General features: G+C 37.5%; 1 protein-coding gene across 8 annotated transcripts in view; it reads right to left on the bottom strand.

Moving 5' to 3' along the window:
- Nucleotides 1–19,498: 19,498 nt before the first annotated feature.
- LOC116572230 (protein HIRA) overlaps nucleotides 19,499–27,417 on the bottom strand; it is an 85,172-nt gene continuing 77,253 nt past the window's right edge. For 6 of the 8 annotated variants that reach the window (XM_032311067.1, XM_032311071.1, XM_032311069.1 and 3 more), the window contains one exon: nucleotides 19,499–20,385. In XM_032311067.1, coding sequence (XP_032166958.1) covers nucleotides 19,931–20,385 — 455 coding nt within the window. In that variant the 3' untranslated portion in view covers nucleotides 19,499–19,930. The remainder of the gene's footprint in view (nucleotides 20,386–27,417) is intronic. The other 2 variants (XM_032311070.1, XM_032311074.1) reach the window with 2 other exon arrangements.

Raw genomic sequence — 27,417 nt, 5'->3', positions numbered from 1 at the left:
TGTGATCACACAATGGAATGTTATAAAACAATGAGAGTAGATGATCTAAAACACACACAATGTTATGGCAGAAGCTCGCAGACATAATGTTGAGTAAAAGAAATCAGACACAAAAGAGGACATATTTATGATGTCATTCATTTAAGGAACAAAAATAGTCGAAACTAATTTATGTATAAAAAGTAACTTGGTACTGGGACGCCTGGGTGGCTCAGTTGGTTGAGCGGCTGCCTTCAGCTCAGGTCATGATCCCAGTGTCCTGGGATCGAGTCCTACATTGGGTTCCTTGCTTGGCGGAGAGCGGGCTTCTCCCTCTGCCTCTGCCTGCCACTCTGCCTACTTGTGATCTATCTCTCTCTGTCAAATAAATAAATAAATAGATCTTAACAACAACAAAAAAACTTGGGGGGCGCCTGGGTGGCTCAGTGGGTTGAGCCTCTGCCTTTGGCTCAGGTCATGATCTCAGGGTCCTGGGATCAAGTCCCGCATCCGGCTCTCTGCTCAGCAGGGAGCCTGCTTCCCTCTCTCTCTCTCTGCATGCCTCTCCGTCTACTTGTGATTTCTCTCTGTCAAATAAATAAATAAAATCTTAAAAAAAAAAAAAAACTTGGTACTTCTGGGATTTTGTTGTTGTTGTTTGTAGTTCAGGTGGATTTTGTGACTGGAGAGAGACGGCAGGGTACATCAGGCATGATGTTACTGTTCTGCTTCTTATTCTGAGTGTTGATTATATGAGTGTTTTCCTTTTGTGAAAATTCAATGAGTATTCAATTGTATTTTGTTTGGCTGCATAAAAAATTTCCCCAACTTTGCACTTTAAAACAATAAATATTTATTACCGCATACAATTTTTATAGCAAAATCTGTACAAAAATCTTGAATTTTTTGTAAGAATCTGAGTGAGATTGCCTCAGGATCTCTCATGAAGTTGTAGTCAAGCTGTCAGCAGGAGCTGCAACTGATGTGGAAAACAAAGAAAAAAATTAAACTTCCTTATATCTTACAGCCCATTGACAAGTACTTGGGACAGGCAGGGACTAAACTGCCTTTCTCCAGGAACTCAACTGCCTCAATGTTAATGCTTTGCTAAAGGCAATAAACAACCTTAGGCTTGACATTAGCCTGACCTCCAGGATTCTGTAAGTCTACTTTAACATACGAAAATTCCTTTGGAAATTTCCTTTATCTTTACCCACCTCCCCATCTCCTGACCAAATACATGTTGGCAGTCATCCTCTAAGCATCTGGCCCACTGATATACATCTGAAGGGTCTCATGACTAAAGTTTAACTAGACCTTAAATGACCTCATCCTAACAAGATCTAGCCCCTCAAGGTCTTGGAAACCTTGCTTCCAAATTCCTCAGAGACTTATCCCTAACCCCCACCCAACTTGGAATTATATAATCAGCCACTCATCACAATCCCAGGGCAGCTCTTTCTGCCCATGGGTGGGTCCTGTCCCTGTGCTTTAATTAAACCACACTTTTTGCACCAAAGATGCCTCAAGAATTCTTTCTTGACCGTTTGCTCCTGGACCCCAACATTTTCACATCACAATGATTGGAAGGATCATCAGGAGCCCAAGGTTAATTCACGTGGGTGTTAGCAGGCCTCAGTTCCTCACTGGCTGTTGGCTGGAAGCCTCAGTTTCTCCACATGGGCCCCTCCATAGAGTTTCGGAGTGTCCCCGTGACTTGGTAGCTCTTTTGCCCCAGAGTGAATGATGAGAGGGAGAAGGTGAAGGAGAGGAGGAGGGGGAAGGGAGGGAGGAGAAAAACCCTGAAGTTTTTTTTTCTTAAATTCAATTCGCCAACTTACAGTACATCATTAGTTTAGATGTAGTGTTCAACAGTTTATCAGTTGCATATAATACCCAGTGCTCATCACATCATGTGCCTTTCTTAATGCCCATCACCCGATTACCCCATTCCCCTGCCCACCTCCCCTCCAGCAAACCTCAGTTTGTTTCCTATAGTTAAGAGTGTCTCATGGTTTTTCTCCCTCTCTGATGACTTCTCATTCTGTTCCCTCCCTTCCCCTATGGTCCTCTGCCCTGTTTCTTACATTCCACACATGAGTGAAACCGTATGATAATTATCTTAATCTGATTGACTTATTTTGCTCGGCACAATACTCTCTAGTTCCATCCATGTCAGTGTAAATATTTATCCTTTCTGATAGCTGAGTAATATTCCATCATTATATATATATAGATTTCCACAATAGCCAAACAGTGGAAAGAGCCAAGATGTCCAACAACAGATGAAGGGGTACAGAGGATGTGATATATATATATATACACACATATATATATGTATATATATGCACACACGTATATGCATACATATATATGTATGATGTATATATACACATATGTGCATATATGTACATATGTGTGTGCATACATATATACACATGTATGATATGTGTATATATGCACACACGTATATGCATACATATATGTATGATGTATATACACACATGTGTATATGTACATGTGTGTGCATACATATATACACATGTATGTATGTGTATATGTATGTATATATGCACACACGTATACGCATACATATATATGTATGCTGCATACACACATACACATATGTGCATATATGTACACATGTGTGTGCATACATATATACACATGTATGTATGTGTATATATGTGTGTATGCACACACGTATATGCATACATATATGTATTATGCATATACACACATGTGTATATATGTACATGTGTGTGCATACATATATACACATGTATGTATGTGTGTGTATATGTATATATGCACACGCATATATGCATACATATATATGTATGATGTATATACACATACACACATATGTGTATATATGTACATATGTGTGTGCATACATATATATACATGTATGTATGTGTGTATATATATGTATGTGTATATATATATATATATATATATATATATATATATATATATATCACATCCTCTGTACCCCTTCATCTGTTGTTGGACATCTTGGCTCTTTCCACTGTTTGGCTATTGTGGAAATCACTGCTATGAAGATTGTGGCTAACAGACTGGGTGGCTCAGTCAGTTAAGCCTCTGACTCTTGGTTTCAGGTCAGGTAATGATCACAGGGTTGAGAGATTGAGCCCCACATTGTGCTCAATGAGGAGTCTGCTTGGGATTCTCTCTCTCTCTCTCCCCACCCCTGTGCTTATACACACTCTTCTCTCTCTCTTTCTCTCTCAAGTAACTAAATAAATCTTTAAAAATAATAATAAATTTAGCATAGCGTTTGGAGGTCCATCCATGTTATAGCATATTTCAAAGTTTCATTCCTTTCATTGAATGATATTCTATTGTACCCAATTTAGAGAGAAAGAAAGAAAAGTATCTCTGTAGGCGACATGATCTTGTATGTAGAAAACCCTAAAGATTGGACAAAAACTATTATAACTAATAAATAAATTCATCAAAATAGCAGCATACAAAATCAGTAAACAACTTAATTACATTTCTACCCACTAACACTGAAAAATCTGAAAAAGAACTAAAAAGACCATTTCAGGGATGCCTGGGTGGCTCAGTTGGTTAAGCATCTGATACCTTCTGTTCATGTCATGATCCCAGGTCCTGGGATGGAGTCCCACAGTGGGCTCCTTGCTCTGTGGGGAGCCTGCTTCTCCCTCTGCCTGCCACTCTCCCAGCTTTTGCTGACTCTCTCTCTCTCTGTCTCTAACAAATACATAAATCAAACATTTTTAAAAAAAGAAAGAAAAGAAAAGAAAATAGTTCCAGAGGCAACTGCATGGCTCAGTTGGTCTGTCTCTTGATTTTCAGTTGGGTCATGATCTCAGGGTTGTGGGATCAGGCCCTGCATCAGGCTCCGTGCTTAGTGGTGAGTCTGCTTGAGATTCTCTCCCTCCCTCTCCCTTTGTCCCTCACCCCCATTCTCTCTCTCAAATTAATAAATATTTTTTAAAAAGAGAGAAAATAATTCCACTTACAATAATATCAACAAGAAAAAAAAAAACACTGAAGAATAACAAAGGAGGTAATAGACTGGTGCATTGAATACTATAAGAACATTGCTAAAGGAAATTAAAGAACACATAAATAATTAGGAAAAAAACCCATGTTCATAGATGAAAAATCTTAATATTGTTATGATGTCAATGCTAGTTAAAGTGTTTTTACAGATTCAGCACATTTTGTGTTTTTCAGCATACAAATTTTTCACCTCCTTAATTAGATTTATTCCTAAATATTAATTTGGGGGATGCTATTAGAAATGGTATCTTTTTGGATTGTTTATTCCTGGTGTACTATAAACACAACAGGTTTTTCAGAGTTGGTTTCATGCCCTGCAGCTTTACTAAATTTATTTGCTTTAGTAGCTTTCTTGTGGATTACTTGGTATTTTCTATATATAGGATTATGTCATGTGCAAATATAGTGGTACCATTTCCTTTCAGTTTGGATGTTTTCATTTATTTTTCTTGTTTAATAGCACTGGCTAGAGCGTCCCTAACAGTGGTGGAAGCAGACATCCTGAACTTGTTTCTGATTTAGGGGGGAAATCTTTCCGTTTCCATTGAGTATTACATTAATTATGGGTTTTTAATGAATACCCTGTATCATATTGAGTAATTTTCCCTCTATTCTTAGTTTTCTAAGTTTTTTTTTTTTATCCTAAAAGAGTGTTGGATTTTGTCAAATACATTTCTCTCTGCATCATCTAGGGCTTTTCCCCTTTTTCTATTAAAGTATATATTATATTGATAGATTTTATCTTGACCCACTCTTGCATTCCTTGAATAAATTCCACTTGATCATGCTGCTGGACTTGATTTGGTAATATTTTGTTGAGGGTTCTTGCGTCTATATGAGCAATGAATATTGGTCTGTAATTTTCTTTTCTTGTGATATATTTATTTGGGTATGGTATCAAGGGAAGGCTAGCCTCAAAGACTGAGTTAGGAAGTGGTACTGCTTCTTCCATTTTGGGGGAAATTTTAAAATTAATTAATTAATTTTTAAAAAGATTTTATTTATTTATTTGACAGAGAGCAAGAGCACACAGGTATGGGGAGTGGCAGAGGGAGAGGGAGAAGGAGAAACAGGCTTCTCACTGAGCAGGGAGCTGACAGGGGGCTTGATCCCAGGATCCTGAGACCACGATGCAAGCCAAAGGCAGACCCCCAACTGACTGAGCTACTTGGGCACCCCAATTTTTTGGGAAAATTTTAAAGAAGATTTTTTTTTAAAGATTTTATTTATTTATTTGACACAGAGAGAGGTCACAAGTAGGCAGACAGGCAGGCAGAGAGAGAGAGAGGGAAGCAGGCTCCCTGCTGAGCAGAGAGCCCGATGTGGGACCCTGAGATCATGACCTGAGCCGAAGGCAGCGGCTAAACCCACTGAGCCACCCAGGCGCCCCTAAAGAAGATTTTTTTAAAAGATTTTATTTATATGACACAGAGAGACACAGTGAGAGAAAGAACACAAGCAGGGGGAGGGGAGAGGGAGAAGCAGGATTCCCACTGAGTAGGGAGCCCAGTGTGGGGTCTCAATCCTAGGACCCTAGGATCATGACCTGAGCTGAAGGCAGCTGCTTAACGACTGAGCCTCCCAAGTGCCCCTTAAGATTTTTGTTAATTCTTTGTAAAATGTTTGGTAGAATTCACTAGAAGGCCATCTGGTCCAGTACTTTTCTTTGTTAGGAGGTTTTAAATTACTGTTATTTTTTCTTTTTCAGTTTGAATTTGAATTAGTTAACATAAAATGTAAGTTATTTTCAGGTGTACAATTTAGTGATTCAACACTTACATACAAAACCTGGTGCTCATCACGAGTGCACTCCTTAATTAATCCCTATCACCTATTTAATCCATCTGCCGCTCTGGTAACCATGAGTTTGTTCTCTAGCGTGAAGAGTGTGTTTCTCGGTTTGCCCTTCTCTTTTTTCCCCTATGATGTTGGAGAGGATGCAGAGAAAGGGAAATTCTCTTATACTGTTGGTGGGAATGCAAACTGGTGCAGCCATTCTGGAAAACGGTATGGAGGTTTCTCAAAAAATTAAAAATAGAACTATCTTACAATCCAGCAATTGCAGTATTAAGTATTTACCCAAAGGATACAAAAATACTGACTTGAAGGGATACATGTACCTCAATATTTATAGCAGGATTATCAACAATAGCAAATTATGGAAAGAGCCCAAATGTCCTCAACTAATGAATGGATAAATATGTGGTATATATAAAACTTTTAATTTTATTATAATATATATAAAAGATATATATTTTATGTATTTACTTAGCCATAAAAAAAGAAAGAAACCTTGCCTTTGCAAAGATGTGGCTGGAGCTAGAGAGTATAATGCTAAGCAAAATAAATCAGAGAAAGAAAAATACCACATGATTTCACTCATATGTGAAATTTAAGAAACAAAACAAATGAACATGGGGAGGAAGAGGCAAACCATAAAACAGACTCTTTTTAAAAAGATTTTATTTGTTTATTTGACAGAGAGATCGATCACAGAGAGAGACAGGCAGAGAGAGAGGGGGAAGCAGGCTCCCTGATGAGCAGAGAGCCCAATGCGGGGCTCAATCCCAGGACCCTGAGACCACAACCTGAGCTAAAGGTAGAGGCTCAACACACTGAGCTACCCAGGAGCCCCTGTAAAACAGACTCTTAATTATAGAGAACAAACTGAGGGTTGCTGGAGGGGAGGTGGATGTGGGGATGGGTTAAACAGGTGATGGGTATTAAGGAGAGCACTTTTCATGAGCATTGAGTATATACGTGATGAGTCACTAAATTCTATACCTGAAACTAATTTTACACTATATGTTAACTAATCGAATAGAAATAGAATTTAAATAGAATTTAAATAAAAACTTGAAACTCAGGATGTCTGGGTGGCTCGGTCAGCTGAGCATCTGCCTTTGGCTCAGGTCATGATCCCAGGGTCCTGAGATTGAGTTCAGCATCCAGCTCCTTGCTCAGCAGGGAGCTTGCTTTTCCCTCTGCCTGCTCTGTCTGCGTCTCCCACTGCTTGTGGTATCTCTCTCTCTCTCTCTGACAAATAAATACATAAAAATCTTTACAAAAACCCTTGAAATTTAAAAAAATAAGAAAGAAAAAAGAAAATCTGGAAGCATTGCAATTCCAAACTTTAAGTTATATTACAGAGTTGTAGTGATCAAGTCAGTATGGTACCAGCAAAAAAAGTAGACACACAGATCTATGGAACAGAATAGAAAAAGCCAGCAATGAACCCAAAACTATATCAAGTAGTCTTCGATAAAGAAGAAGAGAATATTCAATGAAAAAAAGACAGCCTCTACAACCAATAGTGTCGGGAAAACTGGACAGCAACAAGCAAAAGAATGAAACTGGGCCACTTTCTCACATCATACAGAAAATAAATTCAAAATGGATTAAACATTTAATTGTGAGACAGGAAACCATTAAAATCCTAGAGAAGAACACAGGCAGTAACCTCTTTGACATCAGCCATAGCAACTTCTTGCTAGATATGTCTCCTGAGGCAAGGGAAACAAAAGCAAATCTAAAGTATTGGAACTTCATCAAAATTAAAAGCTTCTGCACAGTGAAGGAAACAATCAACAAAACTAAAAGGCAACCTACAGAATGGGAGAAGAAAGTTGTAAATGACATACCTGATAAGGACTAGTATCCAAAATATATAAAAAACTTATAAAACTCAACAACTAAAAATCAAATAATTCAATTCAAAAACGGGCAGATGACACGAATAGACATTTTCCCAAAGAAGATGTACAGATGGCCAGCAGACACATGAAAAGATGCTCAACATCGTTCACCACCAGGGAAATACAAGTTAAAACTAGAATGAGATATCACTTCACACCTGTCAGAATGGCTAAAATTAACAAGAGGGGAAACAACAAATGTTGGTGAGAATGCAGAAAAAGGGGAACCCTCTTGCACTGTTGGTGGGAATTCAAACTGGTGTAGTTATTCTGGAAAACAGTATAGAGGTTCCTCAGGGAGTTAAAAATAGATCTGCTGTATGATTCCAGAAATTGTACTGCTAGGTATTTACCCGAAGAATACAAAAATACTAATTTGAAGGGATATATTCACCATGTTGTATATAGCAGCATTAGCTACAATAGCCATATAATGGAAACAGCCCAAGTGTCCATGAACTGATGAATGGATAAGGAAGATACAGTATACATACACAATGGAATATTACCTGCCATAAAAAAAGAATAAAATCTTGTCATTTGCAATGACATGGATGGAGCTAGAGAGTATCACGGTAAACAAAATTAATCAGAGAAAGACAAAAACCATATGATTTCACTCATTGTGGAATTTGGGAGGTTTTAGTATTACTTAAATCTTTACTTATTATAGGTCTATTGAGATTTTCCATTTCTTCTTGAGTCAGGTTATCTAACAGATATATAATCAGATTATATAATCAGATATATAAACAGCTTATATAATCTGTTGGCATACAATTGTTTATAGTTACATACTTATAATTTTTTAAGTCTCTGTAAGGTTGGTAGTAATGTCCCAGTTTAATGACTGGATCTTACCTTCACCCTAAAGTTTTGTCAGTTTTGTTGAACTTTTCGAATAACCACCTTTTGGTTTCATTAGTTTTCTCTATTGTTTTCCTATTCTCTATTTAAAATTCATTCTAATCTTTATTATTTCATTTCTTCTATTAGCTTTGGATTCATCCTTTTTTTTTTAAAGATTTATTTATTAATTTGACAGAGAGAAATCACAAGTAGACGGAGAGGCAGCCAGAGAGAGAGAGAGAGGGAAGCAGGCTCTCCGCTGAGCAGAGAGCCCGATGTGGGACTCGATCCCAGGACTCTGAGATCATGACCTGAGCCGAAGGCAGCAGCTTAACCCACTGAGCCACCCAGGCGCCCGCTTTGGATTCATCTTATGCTGCTTTTACTAATACCTTGAGAAGTTAGGTTATTGATTTGAGATCTTTCTTCCTTTTTGGAGTAGATATTTACAACTACAAATTTCCTTTGAGGACTGCTTTTGTGGCATTTCATATGTTTTGGTATGTTGTTTTTTCTTTTTCAGTTGACTCTAAAAATTTTTTAATTCCCTCATGATTTGTTGTTTAAGAATGTATTGTTTAATTTCCACATATATGTGAACATTTTCTCTTTTTGTCATTGGTTTGTAACTGCATCTTCTTGTAAGTGAAAATACTTAGTATGATATCTCTTTTAAGAGATCTATTGAGATATGTTTTATGATATAATTTATGGTCTATCCTAGAGAATTTCCCATGTGCTCTTGAGAAGAATGTCTGTTAGGTTTAGTTGGTTTCTTGTGTTGTTCAACTGTTTTATTTCCTTATTACAATCTGTCTGGTAGTTCTATGTATTATTGTAAAGTTAGCTATTGAAGTCCCCAACCATGACTGTAGAACTATGTCCCCCTTCAATACTGTCAATTTTGTTTCATGTATTTGAAACAATTTTGTTTCACCCAATTTCATGAGGGTTTGTTATTAGGTTTGTAAATGGTATATCTTCTTTCTATAAACCTTTTATTAACATATAATATCTTTATTATAATTTTTTTAAAAGATTTTATTTATTTATTTGACAGACAGAGATCACAAGTAGGCAGAGAAGCAGGCAGAGAAGCAGGCAGAAAGAGAGGAGGAAGCAGGATCCCTGCTGAGCAGAGAGCCCGATACAGGGCTTGATCCCAGGACCCTGGGATCATGATCTGAGCCGAAGGCAGAGGCTTTAACCCACTGAGCCACCCAGGCACCCCTATTATAATATTTTTAATTTAAAATCTATTTGTCCGATATTAGTATAATCATTGTATTATTTGCATGTAATTTCCTTTTCTGTCCTTTCACTTTCAACCTATTTGAGTTTTTGGATTGAAAGTGAACACTTATAGGAAGCATATAGTTATCATGTGTTTTAATCCATTCTTAATGACTGTCATGTGACTAGTGGGTTTAATTTAGTTACATAAAGTAGTAATAATAAGGAAGGAATTCTACTATTGTGCTATTGCTTTCTTATATTCCTCATAGACTTTTTGTATACCTCATTCTCTCCATTACTGTCTTTTTGTGTTTAGTTAATAATTTCTGTAGTAAAGTTTTTGGTTAGCCCAGTGATGAGTATTGAGGAGGGCACATATTGCATGGAGCACTGGGTGTTATATGCAAACTATGAATCTTGGAATACTACATTAAAAACTAATGATGTACTGTATAGTGACTAACATAACATAATAATAAAAAAGTTTTTATTCCCTTATTTCCTTTTGTGTATGTTGTATATTTTTTGTAATAACCATGAGGATTAAATTTAATATCCTAAAGTTAAAACAATCTAATTTGAATTTATACTAACTTAAACTCAGTGTCATACAAAAACTCTCTTCCTATACAGCTAATTCTCCCTTTTTTCAGTTTCTGATGTCACAAATAACATATTTATATTTTTGGTGCTCAATGCCATAGATTAGTAATTTTTATGCACTTGTCCTTTAAATAATGTGGAAAATGAAGAAATGGAATTACAAGGTAAAATTGAACTAACACATAGAGTTTTGATTTTCTGTATAGCATCCTTTCATTTCAATTTGAAGGATTCCCTTTAGCATTTCTTGTGGAACAGCTCTAGCGGTAAAACAGTCTGTCTGTTTTTGTTTATCTGAGAATGTCTTAATTTCTCCCTTATTTTTGGAGGATAGTTTGGCTGGATATAGAAATCAGAGTGGATTTTTTTTTCCCCTTTTAAACACTTTGAATATATCAGCCCAGTGCATTCTGGCCTCCAAGATTTCTCATGAGAAATCAGTTGATAATCTTATTGAGGATCCCTTTTTGTGAGGAGCTGCTTTTCTGTTGCTGCTTTCAAGATTGTCTTTGGCTTTTCATAGTTTGACTATAATGTGTATTGGTGTGGGTTTCTTGTTGGTTTGTTTATCCTCGTTGGAATTTGTTGAGTTTCTTGGATTTATAGATTTGTATCTTACATCAAATTTGGGGAATTTTCAGCCATTACTTCCTCACATGTTCTTTCTACTCACTATTTTCTACTTATGCGATTCCCACAAGATGTATTCGTGTTGGACTGTTTAATAGTGTCCTACAGGTCATTTAGGTTCTGTTCACTTTTCTCCATTTCTTTTTCTTTTTGTTCCTCAGACTTTATAATGTCAATGGTATTAACTTAAAATTTTCCAGTTCTTTCTTCTGCTTGCCCCAATATGCTTTTAAAGCATTCTAGTGAATTTTTATTTCACTTATTGTACTTTTCAGTTCAAGAATTTCTTTTTGGTTTCTTTAAAAAAATAAATTCTAGGGATGCTGGGGTGGTGCAGTTAGATAAGCATCTGCCTTCAGCTCAGGTCATGATCTCAGGGTCCTGAGATCGAGTCCTGCATCGGGCTCCCTGCTCAGCGTGGGAGGCTGCTTCTCCCTCTCCTCCCTGCTTATCCTCTCTCTTGCTATCTCTGTCTCTGTCTCTTTCTCTCAAATAAATAAAAAAACTTAAAAAAAATTAAATTCTACCTCTTTATTGATATTCTTATTTTGTTCATATATCATTTTCTTGTCTTTTCCCATGCTTTCCTTTAACTCTTTAAGCATCTTTAAGAAAGTTGCTTTTTAATGTTTTATCTAGTAAGTCTGATGTCTGGGGTTCCTCAAGGACAGTTCATTGCAATTTATTTTGTTCCTTTAAATGGGACAAATGTTTGTTTGCTTTTGTATGTTTGTGATATTTTTTGTTGTTCAAAACTGGACATTTAAATTTCATAATGTCGTAACTCTGGAATCAGATTGTTTCCCTTCCCTAGAATCTGCTTTTTTTTTTTCAGTTGTTCAAGGGTGTCTTTGCTTGAGATCAACTTGAGATGAAAACCTGAGATTTTCTCTTGTCTTTTCCGAGACTTTGTTTCCTTGGGCATGCATAGAGGTTTTCTAAATTCCCCTGTACACATGTTAGATTTTGAATGTCATCATCCTTAAATGTCTGACTCTCAAAGGGGGAAAAGTTTTGTAAAAAGAAAAACAGAAAAAATACCCTAAGGGATGTTCCTTTAAATCCGCTGGAAGGAATTTCAACTGGTGCAAGTTAAAGCAATGGTGGTCAGCCTCTGGGGCTGCATCTCAGTGGTCAAAATCAGTCAAAAATCAGAGAAACAAACTGAGGGATTTGGAAAGAAGGGTAGAAGGAGGATGGGTTAGTCTGGTGGTGGGTATTAAGGAAGGCACATATTGCATGGAGCATTGGGTGTGATGCATAAACAATGAATCTTGGAACACTGAAAAAATAAAATAAAATAATTAGAATACCAAATACCAGTATTTGAGGACAAAGTCCTTATTGCTCACAGTGGCAATAACAATCACTAATATTTGGGGACAAGGTCCTTCTTGCCCACGGTGGTTCCAGAACACCACACCAGGAACCAAGATTATGGCTTTCCATAGGCTTGGTGGAAAGAAGATGCGTATCCATTACTGTGCTGAAATGGAAATTAATAAAAATGAACTGCAATTTACCAGCCAAGCTTTCCCTTGGTAGTGGCAATCATTCAAATAAACTTGAATTGAGTATAATTATCAGACAGTTTCTGCCAGTACAATTTTTATCTAGGTGGAAAGATAGGTTCCTGATTCTTCTTACTCTTTATCTTCCTTTACTTCACTCCAATGTTTTAATGTTAATGACATATGTTTTATATTTCTTGTCATATTTCATGCTTTTGTGTTATTGCTAAGAACCCTCAGTTACTCAGATTTCCTCATATGTTTTCTCTTAGAAAATTTATAGTTTTAGCTCTTACATTTAGGTCTTTACTCCATTTTGAGATTAAAAAAAATATATGTTGTATGAACTGAAGTTCATTATTTAAACAAATGGATGTCAAATTTTTCCAGCAACATTTGTTGAAAATATTATTTTTCTTTACTGAGTTATTTTGATGACTTTGTTGAAAATAATTTTTTAAAGATTTTATTTATTTATTTATTTGAGTGGGGGAGAGAGAGAGAGTGCGATTGATAGAGAGAGAGAGAACAAGCAGGCAGTGGGGTGGGCAGACAGGAGAAGCAGACTCACTGTTGAGCACGGAGCCCAATGCAAGTCTTGATCCCAGGACCCTGGGATCATGACCTGAGTTGAAGGCAGATACTTAACCAACTGAGCCAGCCAGGTGTCCCGGGGGAACCCTCTTACACTGTTGGTGGGAATGCAACCTGGTGTAGCCACTCTGGAAAACAGTGTGGAGCTTCCACAAAAAAGTTGAAAATGGAGCTACCCTATGACCCAGCAATTGCACTACTAGGGATTTACTCCAAAGACACTAATGCAATTATCTGAAGGGGCACCTGCACCGTAATATTTCTAGCAGCAATGTCCACAGTAGAAAAACTATGGAAAGAGCCCATATGTCCATTGACAGATGAATGGATAAAGAAGATGTGGTATAGATATACAATGGACTACTACTCAGGCATCAAGAAAAATGAAATCTGGTCCATTTGCAATGATGTGGATGGAACTAAAGGGTATAGGCTAAGTGAAATAAGTCAATCAAAGAAATAGAATTATCATATGTGGAATTTAAGAAACAAAACAGGATCATAGGGAAGGGAGGGAAAAATAAAACAAGATGAATTCAGAGAGGGAGACAAACCATATAAACTCTTAATCATAGGAAATAAAACTGAGGGTTGCTGGAGGGAGGTGGGTGATGGAATGGGGTATCTGGGTGATGGGTATTAAGGAGGACACATAATGTGTCATGAGCACTGTGTAATATCACTGGCGAATCACTGAACTCTATCTCTGAAACTAGTAATACACTACAAGTTAATTAATTGAATTTAAATAAAAATGTCACAGAATGGATAATGTAAAAAATGGATCAAAGTTTTAAATATTAGAGCCAAGGCTATAAAATTCTTAGTAAAAACACAGGGATAAATTTATATAACCTCAGATTTATCAACAGTTTCTTAGGTACGAGATGAGAAGAATAAGCAACAAATGGAACAATAAATTGGACTTCACCAAAACTGAGGACTTCTATGCTTCAAGACACTATCAAGAAAGTAAATGTACAACCTGCAGAATGGGAGGAAATGTTTGTAAATCATATATCCAAGAAGGAACTTGTATTAGAATGTATAAAATACTCTTAAAACTCATTAATAAAGACATAATCCAATTTAAAAATTGGCAAAGGATCTGAAAAGACATTCTCTAAATAAGATATTTAAATGACTGATAAGTACATTAGAAGATGCTCACCATATTTAGTCACTTGGGAAATGCAAGTGGAGATACTTTTTCACACTCAGATGGCTATAATAAAAAAGTTAGATAACAAGAATCATTGGTGAGAATGAGGATAAATCAGAACCCTCATATATTGCTGATAACAAATGTAAAATGTGGGGCACCTGGGTGGCTCAGTAAGTTAAAGCCTCAGCTCAGGTCATGATCTCAGGGTCCTGGGATTGAGCCCTGCATCTGGCTCTCTGCTGAGCAGGGAACATAGTTCCCCCTCCACCTCTGCCTGCCTTTCTGCCTACTTGTGATCTCTGTCTGTCAAATAATTAAATAAAATCTTAAACAAAACAAAATAAAACAAAAAAAAACACAAATGTACAATGATGCACCCATTTGGAAGGTAGTCTAGAAGTTCCTCAAACAATTAATTATAGAGTCACCATATGACCTAGCAATTCTACTCCTATGTATATATTCACGAGAAATGAAAACATGTCCATACAAAAATGTGAACACAAATGTTGATGGCAGCATTATGCATAATCATCAAAAAGGTGAAATCAACCCACATGTCCATTAACAGATGAATAGATAAGCCAAATGTGGTATTCCAAACAATTGAATATTATCTGACCATAAGAAGGAATGAAGTACTAATACACGTTACAACATGGTTGAACCTTCAAAACATTATGCTAAGTGAAATAAAGCAGTCACAAAATACTACATATTCTATGATTCCATTTATATGAAATATCCAGAATAGGCAAATTATAGAGACAGAAAGTAGATTGATAATTGCTTAGGAATGACAGGAATGGATCATAATAAAGGCTGTGGAGTTTGTTTTTGAGGTGATCAGAATGTTCTAATAGTGACTGTGGTGATGGTTGCACATATGTGTAACTCTGAAAAACCACTGAATTGTACACTTTAAATAGGTGAACTGCATGTTATGTGAATTATATTTCAATAACTTTTTCAAAGGGCATCATGAGGCATTCTTGTGTTGATGAAAATATTTTATATCTTTAAAAATAAAACAAAACCAAAAACCTAGGAATGGGTCCTATGGTGTGTATTTTTAACTTTATAAGGCACTGTCAAACTTGATCAAAGTGGCTATTTTGTCTTCCTGCTAGCAATGTATAAAAGTTCCAGTTGTTGCACATTCTTATCAATATTCAGTAGTATATATGGTGTGTGTTATATGCAACTGATGAATCATTGAACACTGCATCAAAAAGTAATGGTGTACTATTATGTTGGTTAATTGAATTTAAATTTTAAAAAAGAAAAAAATAGGATATGGACAAAGGGGAAACTATCTGTATATTAGAGCAGAAAGTTAATAAAGAGAGCTACCTAAATGTGTGGTGAAGTTGATTTCAAAAAATGGAAATTCCAGGAGATAAATAGAAGGAGCTGATCTAAAAAAAATTTAAGTCATTCAAATAGATATGTCTTGTTATATCATTGTGCTTTTATCATTTATCATTTGTATTTTCTGAATGACTAATGATGTTGAACATCTTTTCATGTACTTTAAAAAAATTTTTATTTATTTATTTGACAGACAGAGATCACAAGCAGGCAGAGAGAGAGGAGAAAGCAAGCTCCCCAGTGAGCAGAGAGCCTGATGTGGGGCTCGATCCCAGGACCCTGAGATCATGACCTGAGCCGAAGGCAGAGGCTTAACTCTCATGTACTTATTTTAGTTGCCATCCATGTATCTTTGGTGAAGTGTCCTAAGTTCAAAATAATTAGTTACAAAAGTAATTAAATTTTGATGAAATTTAAGATACAAAAGAACAATAATTAAATTTCACAAAAATTTTAAACTTAAAACCAAAATACCAATAACATTTAAAGGTGAAAAACCATCTAGAGAAACTATTTGCCATGTATATGAAAGGACAGGGATAAGGGCTCTGATATGGGAAGAGGTGATGGGTTTTTGTTCTTTCTCTTGAGTGTACCTATGTGTATATACTTCTCACTGCACCAACCTAATTTGTAAAGGGTTCTGACTCCTTACATGTGATCTGAAGGCTAAAGCTGGGAGATGCCCAAGATGATCAGGTCAGAACTCTGAGAAGCAAGGAGTCCCAGCCCTGGAAGACACAGGCCTCCAGTGTTCTGCTAGCAAGAGGTCAGTGGGCAGAGGTAGTGGGAAGGTGTGGGCATCAGTGGGCAGAGTAGGGAGGTCAGCAGGCATTAGGGTAGGGGTGAGGAGAAAAGGACAGTGGCAGAGGGGTCACCAGCAGAAGCACAAAGAATAAGAGAGGGTCAAGTTTTTGCCATTGTTTCTCCAAACACTTTTTTCTGTCACCTCCTTTTCTCTTCTCCTTTGCCCTTTGAGGATTTCAATTGCTTGTATTTTGCATTACTTGGCAGTGTCCCATGGTGTATGACACTATTTTTTTTTCTTTCCTATTATGAATTTTTTTTTCTGTTTTGGACCATTTTTATTGCTATGGCTTTACACTCACAGATCTTTTCTTCTGCAACGTTTCATCTTTAGAAGTTTGTGATTTTCTTATGGTCTTCTATGTTTGCACTCATTTTTTTTTAACACAATGCAGAGTGTTATAATAACCATTTTACTCCCAACAGCTACGCAGAAATAAAGCTTGCTTCGCTGAAAAAAAAAAAAAAAAGAAAAGAAAAAAGAAAAAAAAATAACCATTTTACTGTCCTTTGCTAATTTTAATATCTGTATAAATTCAGGGTCAGTTTTGATAGATCAGTCAAGATTGACTTTTCTCATTTTGGATCATGTCCCTGCTTCGTGTGCCTGGTAGTCTTTGTTTGGATGCTAGACATTGTAAACTTCACTTTGTTGGATGTTGCATACTTTAGTATTGTTATAAAGCCTGTTTTTTCTTTTTTTAAGATTTTATTTATTTGACAGAGAGAGAGAGAGAGAGAGATATCACAAGCAGACAGAGAGGCAGGCAGTAAGAGGGAGAGGCAGGCTCCCTGCTGAGCAGAGAGCCCAATTTGGGGCTTGATCCCAGGATCCTGAGATCATGACCTGAGCTGAAGGCAGAGGCTTAACCCACTGAGCCACCTAGGCACCCCAAAGTCCATTTTTAAATTTTTTAAAAAGATTTATTTATTTGTCAGAGAGAGAAAACCCAAGTGGGGTTGGGGGCAGCAGGCAGAGCAGGCAGAGCAAGGATCCTCCCCACTGAGCAAGGAGCCTGATGCAGGACTTGATCCTAGGACCCTGGGATGGTGACCTGAGCCAAAGGCAGCAACTTAACTGACTGAGCCACCCAGGTGTCCCTGTTTTAAAGCCTCTTGAAATTTGCTTTGCAATGTAATTAATTAGTTGGAAACCGTTTGATCCTTTTGGGTCTTGCTTTTATTTTTGTTAGATGAATCTGGAGTAGTAATTATTCTTCAATATTTAGGCAATACTTCCTGAGTACTCTAAGCCCGTGAGTTACAAGGTTTTCTAATCTGGTTGGTAGGAATAGGTACTGTTCTTAACCCTAAGTGATACCTAGGCAATTTTCACTCTAATCCTTTCAGGTGGTTGGTTCTCTGCCTACCCTTGGCAGTCTCATTTCCACACCCTGATCAGTGCTCAGTTAAATATGCACTGATAGGGCAGGGCTCCCTCTACTGAGAGTAGGGTTCTCTATGGAGCTTTTCCTTTCTGGTATTGTCCTGTGAGTTCTAGCTGCCTTGGTCTCCCTGGGTTCTTAGCTTTATTCCTTTAATTCAAGTAGTTGTAGGACTCTACCTCAGCTTCTCCTCCCTTTGCTGCAGCCTGGAAACCCTCTGGGTAAGTTGAGACAGTCATGGGGGTTATCTTGTTTGCTTTTTCCCATCTCCCTGGATTATTGTCCTTTGTTTTCTGATATTCAGTGTCTTGAGATCATTGTTTCATGTATGTTGACTGGCTTTTTTGGTTGGTTCAGGTAGGAGGGTCAATTTGGTCCCTGTTAGTCCATCTTGGCTGGAAGTAGAAGTCCCTAACATCTTTCTGCTTATTTTCCTCTCTTCTCCAAATAATAGTGTCAGGTTGCTCAGTTGTTGGTCATCTGACTCTTAATCTTGGCTCAGGTCCTGATCTACGGGTTTTGAGTTCAGGCCTTATGTTGGTTTCTGAGCTGGGCGTGAAGCCAACTTAAAAAACAAACAAACAAAACCCCCACAAATAAAGTTAAAAAATACTGATTGTTAGTTTTCTTCAAGGAGGCATTTGTTAAGCTCCAGGACTTTGCCTGTGTGATTCTGGTTAGTCTTTACAACCATACAGGTTTTCTTAACCTCATCTCCATTTGACAGCTGAAAAGGCGGCCCAGATTTTTGCTGACTTGGACTCTGGACAAGTCTGTCAGTCCCAAGGCCGTGTGATCCTGTGGCTCCACAAAGTTCTCCATGCCTTGCTACAGAATTGCCAGGGAAGCTGCCTGACCTGCATAGCATCCCTGGCTCCTCATTCCTTAAAGAAAAGCTCATACTTGCAGCCTGGCTTTTGAGGTGTTCATACCCACATGCCCTCTGTGCTCTGGCTTTGTCAGGCATGCATGTATGCCTGTGTCTCATCCAGCTACTTGATATGAATGAGAAGGCAGTAAGAAGGTAGGAAAGCATCCAGAGACGGGATATCAGTGGCCAGAGTCACCCATGTCTTCTACTAATTCCAAATCCATGCCTCTTCCACGAGACTCAGGATCCCACACAGCTGGCAGGAAGGCAACCGTGAGATGCTTAACACAGAAGTAAAGGTGCTCCATTCTCACCATGCTTGAAGATTCTGTGATTCTAGCTATTTCCTCTCCTGAACGTCAGCTTCTGGACAACTTTCTAGGAAAATCATAGCTTTCAGATAATTCTTCAGAAAACTCAAGTCTGTATTTACTGATTTCCTTCCATGAAATTGGAAAGCCAGCTATAGCCCTTGGTGCCTAGCACAGCCAGAAGGACCTTGATGACTGGCTTGGAAGGAGACTCATGTGAGGTGGCCTGCTAGCTGCAGTAGCCGCAGATGCTTCATAGTCAAGAAAGTGACCTCTGTGCTGGGAAATGAATTTCTGCATGGAGAAGCTGGGGCCATTAGATGACATCAAAGATTCCTTCCGGTTCCGATGTTTCATAACTACCCATTTCTGGAGAGGGATCAATAGCAGGGGAAGAAGGTGGAAGTTAGAAGGAAAAGGCAGGGGAAACCAGGATGATTTGGTATCCAATGCGTGTTCATTTATTTTACACTTACAAAAGAAATCGCCCACCCCTTCTGCCCATTCCCAAAAAACAGTCTCTTTTTACAAACATTTAAAAATTAAAACCAAATGAAGATAGACAAGTTAATTTCAGTACAATTATTTTTCAATGTAGCTGTCATAATTAGAGTTTAAATTTCCTACAAGTGACCAATGTCCAAGTGACTTATAGGGAAATCCTGATTATTGGCCAAAAGGAAAATTCCGTATTACAAGTTAGCAAATTCTAGTACAAAAATAGTCCGTGTTGGAATAGCCTTTCCTTTTACATAGGTCTCGGGTCAGTCTACTGACTGCATAATACACTAACATTTCAGGGTTCTCTCTTTCACAAATGGCTCATTCGTCATAGCTGAAGCAGCACGATGCCTGCAGTGGCAGGGACTAGTGTCCACCTTGGGACCGTGCTGGAAACGGCAGGCCTGGGAGTGCCTCACTGACCCCAGGGCAGCAGGGCAGGGCCCCAGCCCCAGCTCCGCACAGGGGTCCTGGAGGGAGGGATGAGTGGCGGGCAGAGCTGCCCCCTTCTGAGGGAGCAACAGGCCCAGGATATAGGGGAAGTCCGCCCAGGTAGCTGGGCCAGCGCTGGCACAGGACAGCCCACCTCCTGCCAGTGTCTCCTCGTCCTTCTGTAGTCTGACGAGGTGAGAGGGGGCCCTGTGCATTATCAGCAGCGTGAGGGTGGCCTTGCCCTTGCTGCAGCCAGGGAAGGTGTGGGCAGGCTACTTGTCCCTCAGGATGTCGAGCTGCTCCTGACACTCGGTAAAGAGGCGCTGAAAGCGGAGATTCTGCCCGATGACTGGCAGCAGCTCCTTCAGCAGCTCCCTCTTCCGCAGACCCTGTGGACATGAAGAATGACAATTGAGTGCAAGTGTCAGTGAGGAGACCTGGATGGTGCTAGGTTTCCCTGGCCTGGCAGAGACCCTGTGTCTGCCCATTTGGCCCCCAGACACTCCCTGGAGAAAACAGAGATGGATGAGAACAATTTCTCTACATGTTGGGAAGCTCCAGGCAAGCTAAAAGTCTGAGCTGGAGCATACAAGTGGCAGGGAGCAGGGGAGAGACAGAGTGCAAGGTTACAGCAAAGAATACCAGGGTAGGTTCTGCTCCTCTGTGTCCCCTAAGTCTGCTCGCACAGTCACTGCTGGCCTTCAACTGCACTGATTAGTGGCTATAGTAACTTAGCCTCCAGAGCAGGATGGGAGTAGGATATTAGGGTAAAAGGGCATGTGGATGGCCATCCAGGAGGAGTTGTTCCCTAATGTGAATGCTCTCTGGGGGCCTGAGGTCAAGTCTAGGGGTGAAGAGGCACCTGGGAGGCAGTGGCTGGCCTCTTATAATCCTGGGGCCTCTGCCCTTGGGCCTTGCCCAGGGCTCTTTCATGCCTGGGTGTACTGGTACCATGGTCTGCCTGGGCTCTTTTGCTATAGGCACTGCAAGGAGGGGTCTCCAATGCACAGAACCCTGAGGAGCACAGCCACTGCAAAGAAAAAAACACCAAACGATAACTCTGACCACTGGAAGAGAAGGAAGGTATAGGATGTTAAAATAAGAATGGCAGAAAGACAAGGAATTATAGAAAAGAACCGAGTGTAGATATTAAGCTTGAGAAACACAATGGTTGAAGGGATGGGATCTGCAGAAGAATGGACACTGCTAAAGACCAAGTCAGAGTGGAGTCAGATGGAGGACCAGACCATGCTTGAGAAGGGAGGTACACAGAGAGGAAAATGCAAGAGGAGAAGCCATACAGGGAAAGTTAAGGCAGATAGAGAAGGACGGAAGGGCCCAATACCTATATAATGGGTCCCACAGGAGAGAGAGAAAGAAGAAAGAAGGAAATATTTAAGGAAATAATACAGGTAGATTTCACGCAATTAAAGAAAGTCAAATGGCCTTAGGTTGAAAGCCTCCCTGAGTGCTGATCATGTAAGATATGGAAACAAAATAAAGGCCATATATGAAAAGCCCACAGCTAACATCATACTCAGTGAAAAACTGAGAGCATTTCCTCTAAGATCAGGAATAAGACAGGGGTGCCCACTCTCACTGCTTTTTTTTTTAACACAGTACTGGTAGTCCTAGCCACAGCAGTCAGATAAGAAAAAGAAATAGGAATCTAAATTGGTAAGGAGTAAGTAACATTCACTATTTGCAGATGACATGATACTACTATACCATACTATATAGAAAACCCTAAAGGACTCCAAAAAACTACTAGATAAATGAATAAATGAATTCAGCCAAATAACAGGATACAAAGTTAGTATACAGAAATCTGTTGCATTTCTTCACACTAATAATGAAATAGCAGAAGAGAAATTAAGAAAACAATCCCATTTATAATTGCACCAAGTGTAATAAAATACCTAGGAATAAATCTAACCAAGGAGTTGGAACTGTACTCCAAAAACTATAAAACACTGATGAAAGAAATTAAAGATGACACAAATAAGTGGAAAGATATTCCATGGTCATGGGTTAGAACAGCCAATATTGTGAAAGTATCTGTATCACCCAAGCAATCTACAGACTTAATGCAATCTACTTACCAAAATACCAACAACATTTTTCATAGAACTAGGAAAAAAGGGGCGCCTGGGTGGCTCAGTGGATTAAAGCCTCTGCCTTTGGCTCAGGTCATGATCTCAGGGTCCTGGGAGTGAGCCCCATATTGGGCTCTCTGCTCAGCGGGGTGCCTGCCCCCCCCCCCCCCCGGCCGGGCCTGCCTCTCTGCCTATTTGTGATCTCTGCCTGTAAATAAATAAATAAATAAATCTTAAAAAGAAAAATAAAAGAACTAGGGAAAAAAAAGTAAGATATGGAAAAACAGATATCTAGACATGTAGAATGAAATATATAGAATTTGAGAGTATCAAAGATAGAAAAATTCTGAAAGTTTCTAAAAAAACAGGATCATATCACCTACAAAAAAAGAGAGACCAAGGTACACAATGAAGTAATATTTTTAATATATTAGAAAAAAACCCTCACAACCTAAACTTTTTTACCCAGTTATCCAAACAATAGAGTATAATAAAAAATATTAAAAAAATATTCTTAGGCTTTTAAGACCTCAAAAGGCTTGCTACAATAAAGATCTACCATGAAAATGTTTTAGAGGAAATACTCAAAGTAAGAAGAGATAAATCTAGATAATGCTACAAGAGATATGAAAAGAAATGTGGATAACTCAGGCTAAAGTTTATGTTGGCCTTGAGAAAACCAAGAAAACAAAGAATGTGGATGGTTTGAGCTTGGTGATTTAAAAAAAAAAATCTGTGAGACTGGATAACATAAAAAGTCAGCCATCTGATTTTAGTAAGGAATATATAAACATGGATGAAGAAGGGTTAAAAATTAAAGACAGAAAGATATGTTAGTAAAGAATGAAAAGAGAGCTAGTATTTTTAAATTACCAAAGTAGATTCTGTTACAAAAACATCACTGGGGAAAGAGCCAATCAAAAGAAAGAGACAAAACTACCCTCAGGGAGATTTTAATACACATTCAACTAGTGATGGGTCATGGAAAGGCAAAAATCTGCAGATTAGGTAATCCGAACTGACCAGTTAGTAAACATAACTAAATGGGTATGTATAAAATGAAAACAAACAGTCTTTGGCACATGTGGACATATAAAAAATTGCTCTAAAAGCAAACCTCCACAAAATAGCAGGTATCATGTACACAGCAGACTGGCATAGCCAAATATAGCCTATTATCTATTTTTGTAAATAGTTTTATCAAAATGTAGCCACCCCTGCCTATTTGTTGGTCTATCACGCTACAACAGCAGAGTGGAGTAGAGTAGTTGCAGCATAGACTGTATGGCTTTGCAAAGCCTGAAATATTAACTCTCTTCCCTGAAAGAAAAAGTTTACCAACCCCTGATATAAATCATCTTCTCTAACCAAAATACAATTGAGTAGAACTCATGACTGATTAATCGATTAAGTTAATTAACTTAGTTAACTGATATTTAAAAATGATTTACAAGTAAATGGTAATAAAAACACTAACTGTTGCAAAACTGTTGTAGAAATGCCACAGAAATGGGGCTTTATAAGGATTCTTACAAACATAAAACATCTTCTATTAGAGAACATGAAAGAATGACAACCAATTACCTGAGTCTGACCTAAGGTGGGAAAGAAGGGAGGAAGGGAGGGAGGCAAAGAGGGAGGGAGGGAAGGAAAGAAGAAGATATCAGAAAAAATATATTAAAAATGAGCCTCATAACTGGCTGAGTAGTGAATCCAGTCTGCCAAGACTGGGAAAGGTGGCCATTTTTTCAAATGCCCAATATTCAACAAAAGACCATGGGGCATACAAAAAAACAGAGAAACATGGAAATGATTGGATATGGTATTGGCCCATTCAAAATCACAAAATAAACATCCAGAAAACTGACCCTAAAGAAACATAGGCCTAGAACTTATGTGACAAAGACATTAAAACAATTGCCTTAAATATTCTCAAAGAGAACATGAACAGATGGACATATCAGGAAAATGGTATGTGAACAGAATGAGAGTATCAACAAAGAAGTAGAAATTATAAAAAAAGATCCAAACCAAAATTCTAGAACTTAAAAACATAGTAACTAAATAGAAAAATTCAGTCCAGTGGTTCAACAGTAGACATGAACAGACAAAGAATCAATGAACTTGAAAATGAAGAAAAATGAAAATAGTCTAAGGGACTTATAGGACACCATCAAGCAGACCAATATATGCATTATGCAAGTCCCAAAAGAATAGAAAGAGAAAGGGGAAAAGAGCTTATTTGGAGAAATAATGGCTGAAAAGTTCCCAGGGTTGAGGAAAAACATGAATTTACAAATCCAAGCTCAACAAATACTCTATGTAGGAAAACCCAAAGGAACCCATACCATGATAGATTTTACTTGAACTATGGAACATCAAAGATAAAGAGACAATCTAGAAAGCAGAAACTTGGCTCATTGTGTAAAACGCATACTCAATAAGCATATTTCTCAGCAGGAACACTGAAGGCCAGAGGGCAGTGGAATGACATATTTAAGGTGCTAAAAGAAAAACTAACATCTGAGAATACCACAGTCAGTGAAACTACTCTTGAAAAATAAGGGAAAAACAAACACATTTCCAGATAAATGAAAACTGATGGAATTCATTACTATTAGATCTACCCTACAAGAAATGCTAAACGGAGTCCAAGTTGAAATGAAAGGATACTAGACAATAAAACAGAAAGTTCTCTGGTAAAAGTAAAAGTAAGGACAAATAAAATAATCCATATTTTGTAATTTTATTTGGTAATTCCATTTTTTTATTCTATAAGATTTAAAAGACAAAAGCATAAGAAACTATAAGTCTATGTTAAAGGCTATAGAATATATAAAGATATAATTTGTGATTTCAATAACAAAGTGGGTCGAGTGGAACTGTAAGGGAGTGGGCAATTTTTCTGTATACAATTGAAATTAAACTGTTATTAGTTTAAAATAGATTGTTATAACTTCAGAATGTTTTTGTTATCCCTATAGTTACTAAAAAGAAAATATCTATAGAACATACATAAAAGGAAAAGAAGAGAATCAAAACATGTCTCTAAAAAAATCAACTAAAATGCAAAGTAAAATAGTAAAGGAGGAAATGAGGAACAAAAACTATAAAACATACAGAAAATAAATAACAAAATGGCAATATTAAGTATCTGTCAGTAATTATTTTTTGTCAGTAATTATTATTATTATTATTATTATTTAGAGAGAGAGAGAGGAAAGGCAAAAGGAAAAGGAGAGAAAGAGAATTTTAAGCAGGCTACATGCTTGGTGTGGAGCCTGACATGGGACTCAGTCTCCCAACTCAGATCATGATCTGAGCCAAAATCAAGAGTTGGATGCTTAACCGACTGAGCCACCAGGTACCCCTGGCAATAATTAATTCAAATGTAAATGTATTAAACTCCCCAATTTAAAAAAAAAAAAAAAGAAAGAAAACAACGGGTTAAAAACCAGAATCAAACTATATGCTACCTACAAGGAACTCACTTCAGAGCTGAGAACACATACAGGTTGACTATAAAGGATAAAAAAGAGAGTCCATGGAAATAGTAACCAAAACATAGAAGAGTTGGCTATACTTGTATCATATGAAATAGATGTTATTTCAAAAACTGTTAAAAGAGACAAAGAAGGACATTGTATAATGATAAAAGGGTCAATTCACCAAAGATGATGTAACAATTATAAACATATGCACCAAACATCAGAGCTCCTAAATATATGATGAAAACATTGAGTTGAAAGGAAAAATAATTCTACAATAATTGTAGTAGACTTCAATATCCCATTTTTGATAATGGATAGAACAACCAGAAAGAAGATCAATAAGGAACCAGAAGTCCTGAAAAACAATATAGACCAATTGTACATTATGTACATATATAGGACATTCCACTCAACAACAGCAGAATCCACTTTTCTCAAGTGCACATTAAACACTCTCTAGGAGAGACCACATGTTAGGTCACAAAACAAATCTCAATAGGTTTAAAAAGACTGACATCATAAAACTATCTTTTCCAATCACAATGGGATGAAACCGGAAATCAAAAGCTAAAGGAAAACTGGACAATCCACACGTATGTGGAAATGAAACAACACACTGCCTTTTTTTTTTTTTTTAAGATTTTATTTATTTATTTCACAGAGAGAGAGATTACAAGCAGGCCCCCTGCTGAGTAGAAAGACCTGATGCAGGACTCCGTCCTAGGACCTGAGATCATGACCTGAGCCGAAGGCAGAGGCTTAACCCACTGAGCCACCCAGGCACCCCTAAGTAACACATTGTTAAGCAATGATTCAAGAAGAAATCTCAAGGGAAATTAGAGAATATCCTGAGACAAATGAAAATGAAAACAACATACGAAGAAATATAGGATCCAGTAAATGCACTTGTTAGAAATTTATAGCTGTAAGAATCTACAAAGAAAGACCTCAAATAAATACCATAGCTTTCCATCCTTTGAAACTAGAAAATAAAAGCAAGCTAAACCCAAATCAAACAGATGCTAGAAAATCATTATTTCAGAGAAAATAAAATGGAGAATAGAAAGATCGAGAAAATAAATGAAACCAAAATGTACTACTAGAAAGGATCATCCAAACTGATAAACTCGTAACTAGCTGGACTAAGAAAAACAGAGCGAAGACTGGAATGACAATCAGAAATGACACAGGGACATTACAACTGATGTCACAAAAGTAAAAATTATAAATAATGGGGTTACTATAAGTAATTGTTCACCAACAAATTAGACAACTTAGATAAAATGGACACAATCCTAGAGACATATAGCCTACTAAGACCGAATCATGAAGAAATACGGATCTCTAACTAGTAAGGAGACTGCATCAGTAATCACCAACTTCCTAAAAAAAAGAGCCCATGACTTACCAAATGGCTTCACTGGTGTATTTCACCAATTATTTAAAGAAGAATTAATAACAATCTTCAATTGATGCAAAAAAACTTTTTTGATCAAGTTCAACACTCTTCATTACAAAAACACCCAGCAAACTAGTAATAGAAGTCAACTACCTCAATATGATACAGACCATATATGAAAACATCACACTCAATGTTTAAAAAACTGAAAGCTTTTGCTCTAAGATCAGGAGAAAGGTGAGGATGCCAGCTTTCACACTTCTACTCACCTTAGTACTGGAAGTTCTAGCCAGAGCAAAGAGGCAAGAAAAAAATAAAAGGCATCAATATTGGAAAGGAAGAAGTAAATTTTTTTGTTTGTAGACATCATTTTATATGTAGAAAACCCTAAAGACTCTACAAAAAACTTGGTAGAACAAGTGAATTTAGCAAATT

The sequence above is a fragment of the Mustela erminea genome, chromosome 13 (assembly GCF_009829155.1).
Source record: "Mustela erminea isolate mMusErm1 chromosome 13, mMusErm1.Pri, whole genome shotgun sequence".
Lineage (NCBI taxonomy): Eukaryota > Metazoa > Chordata > Mammalia > Carnivora > Mustelidae > Mustela > Mustela erminea.
Note: the sequence above shows the minus strand (reverse complement) of the source record. Positions and strands in the feature narration are given on the sequence as shown.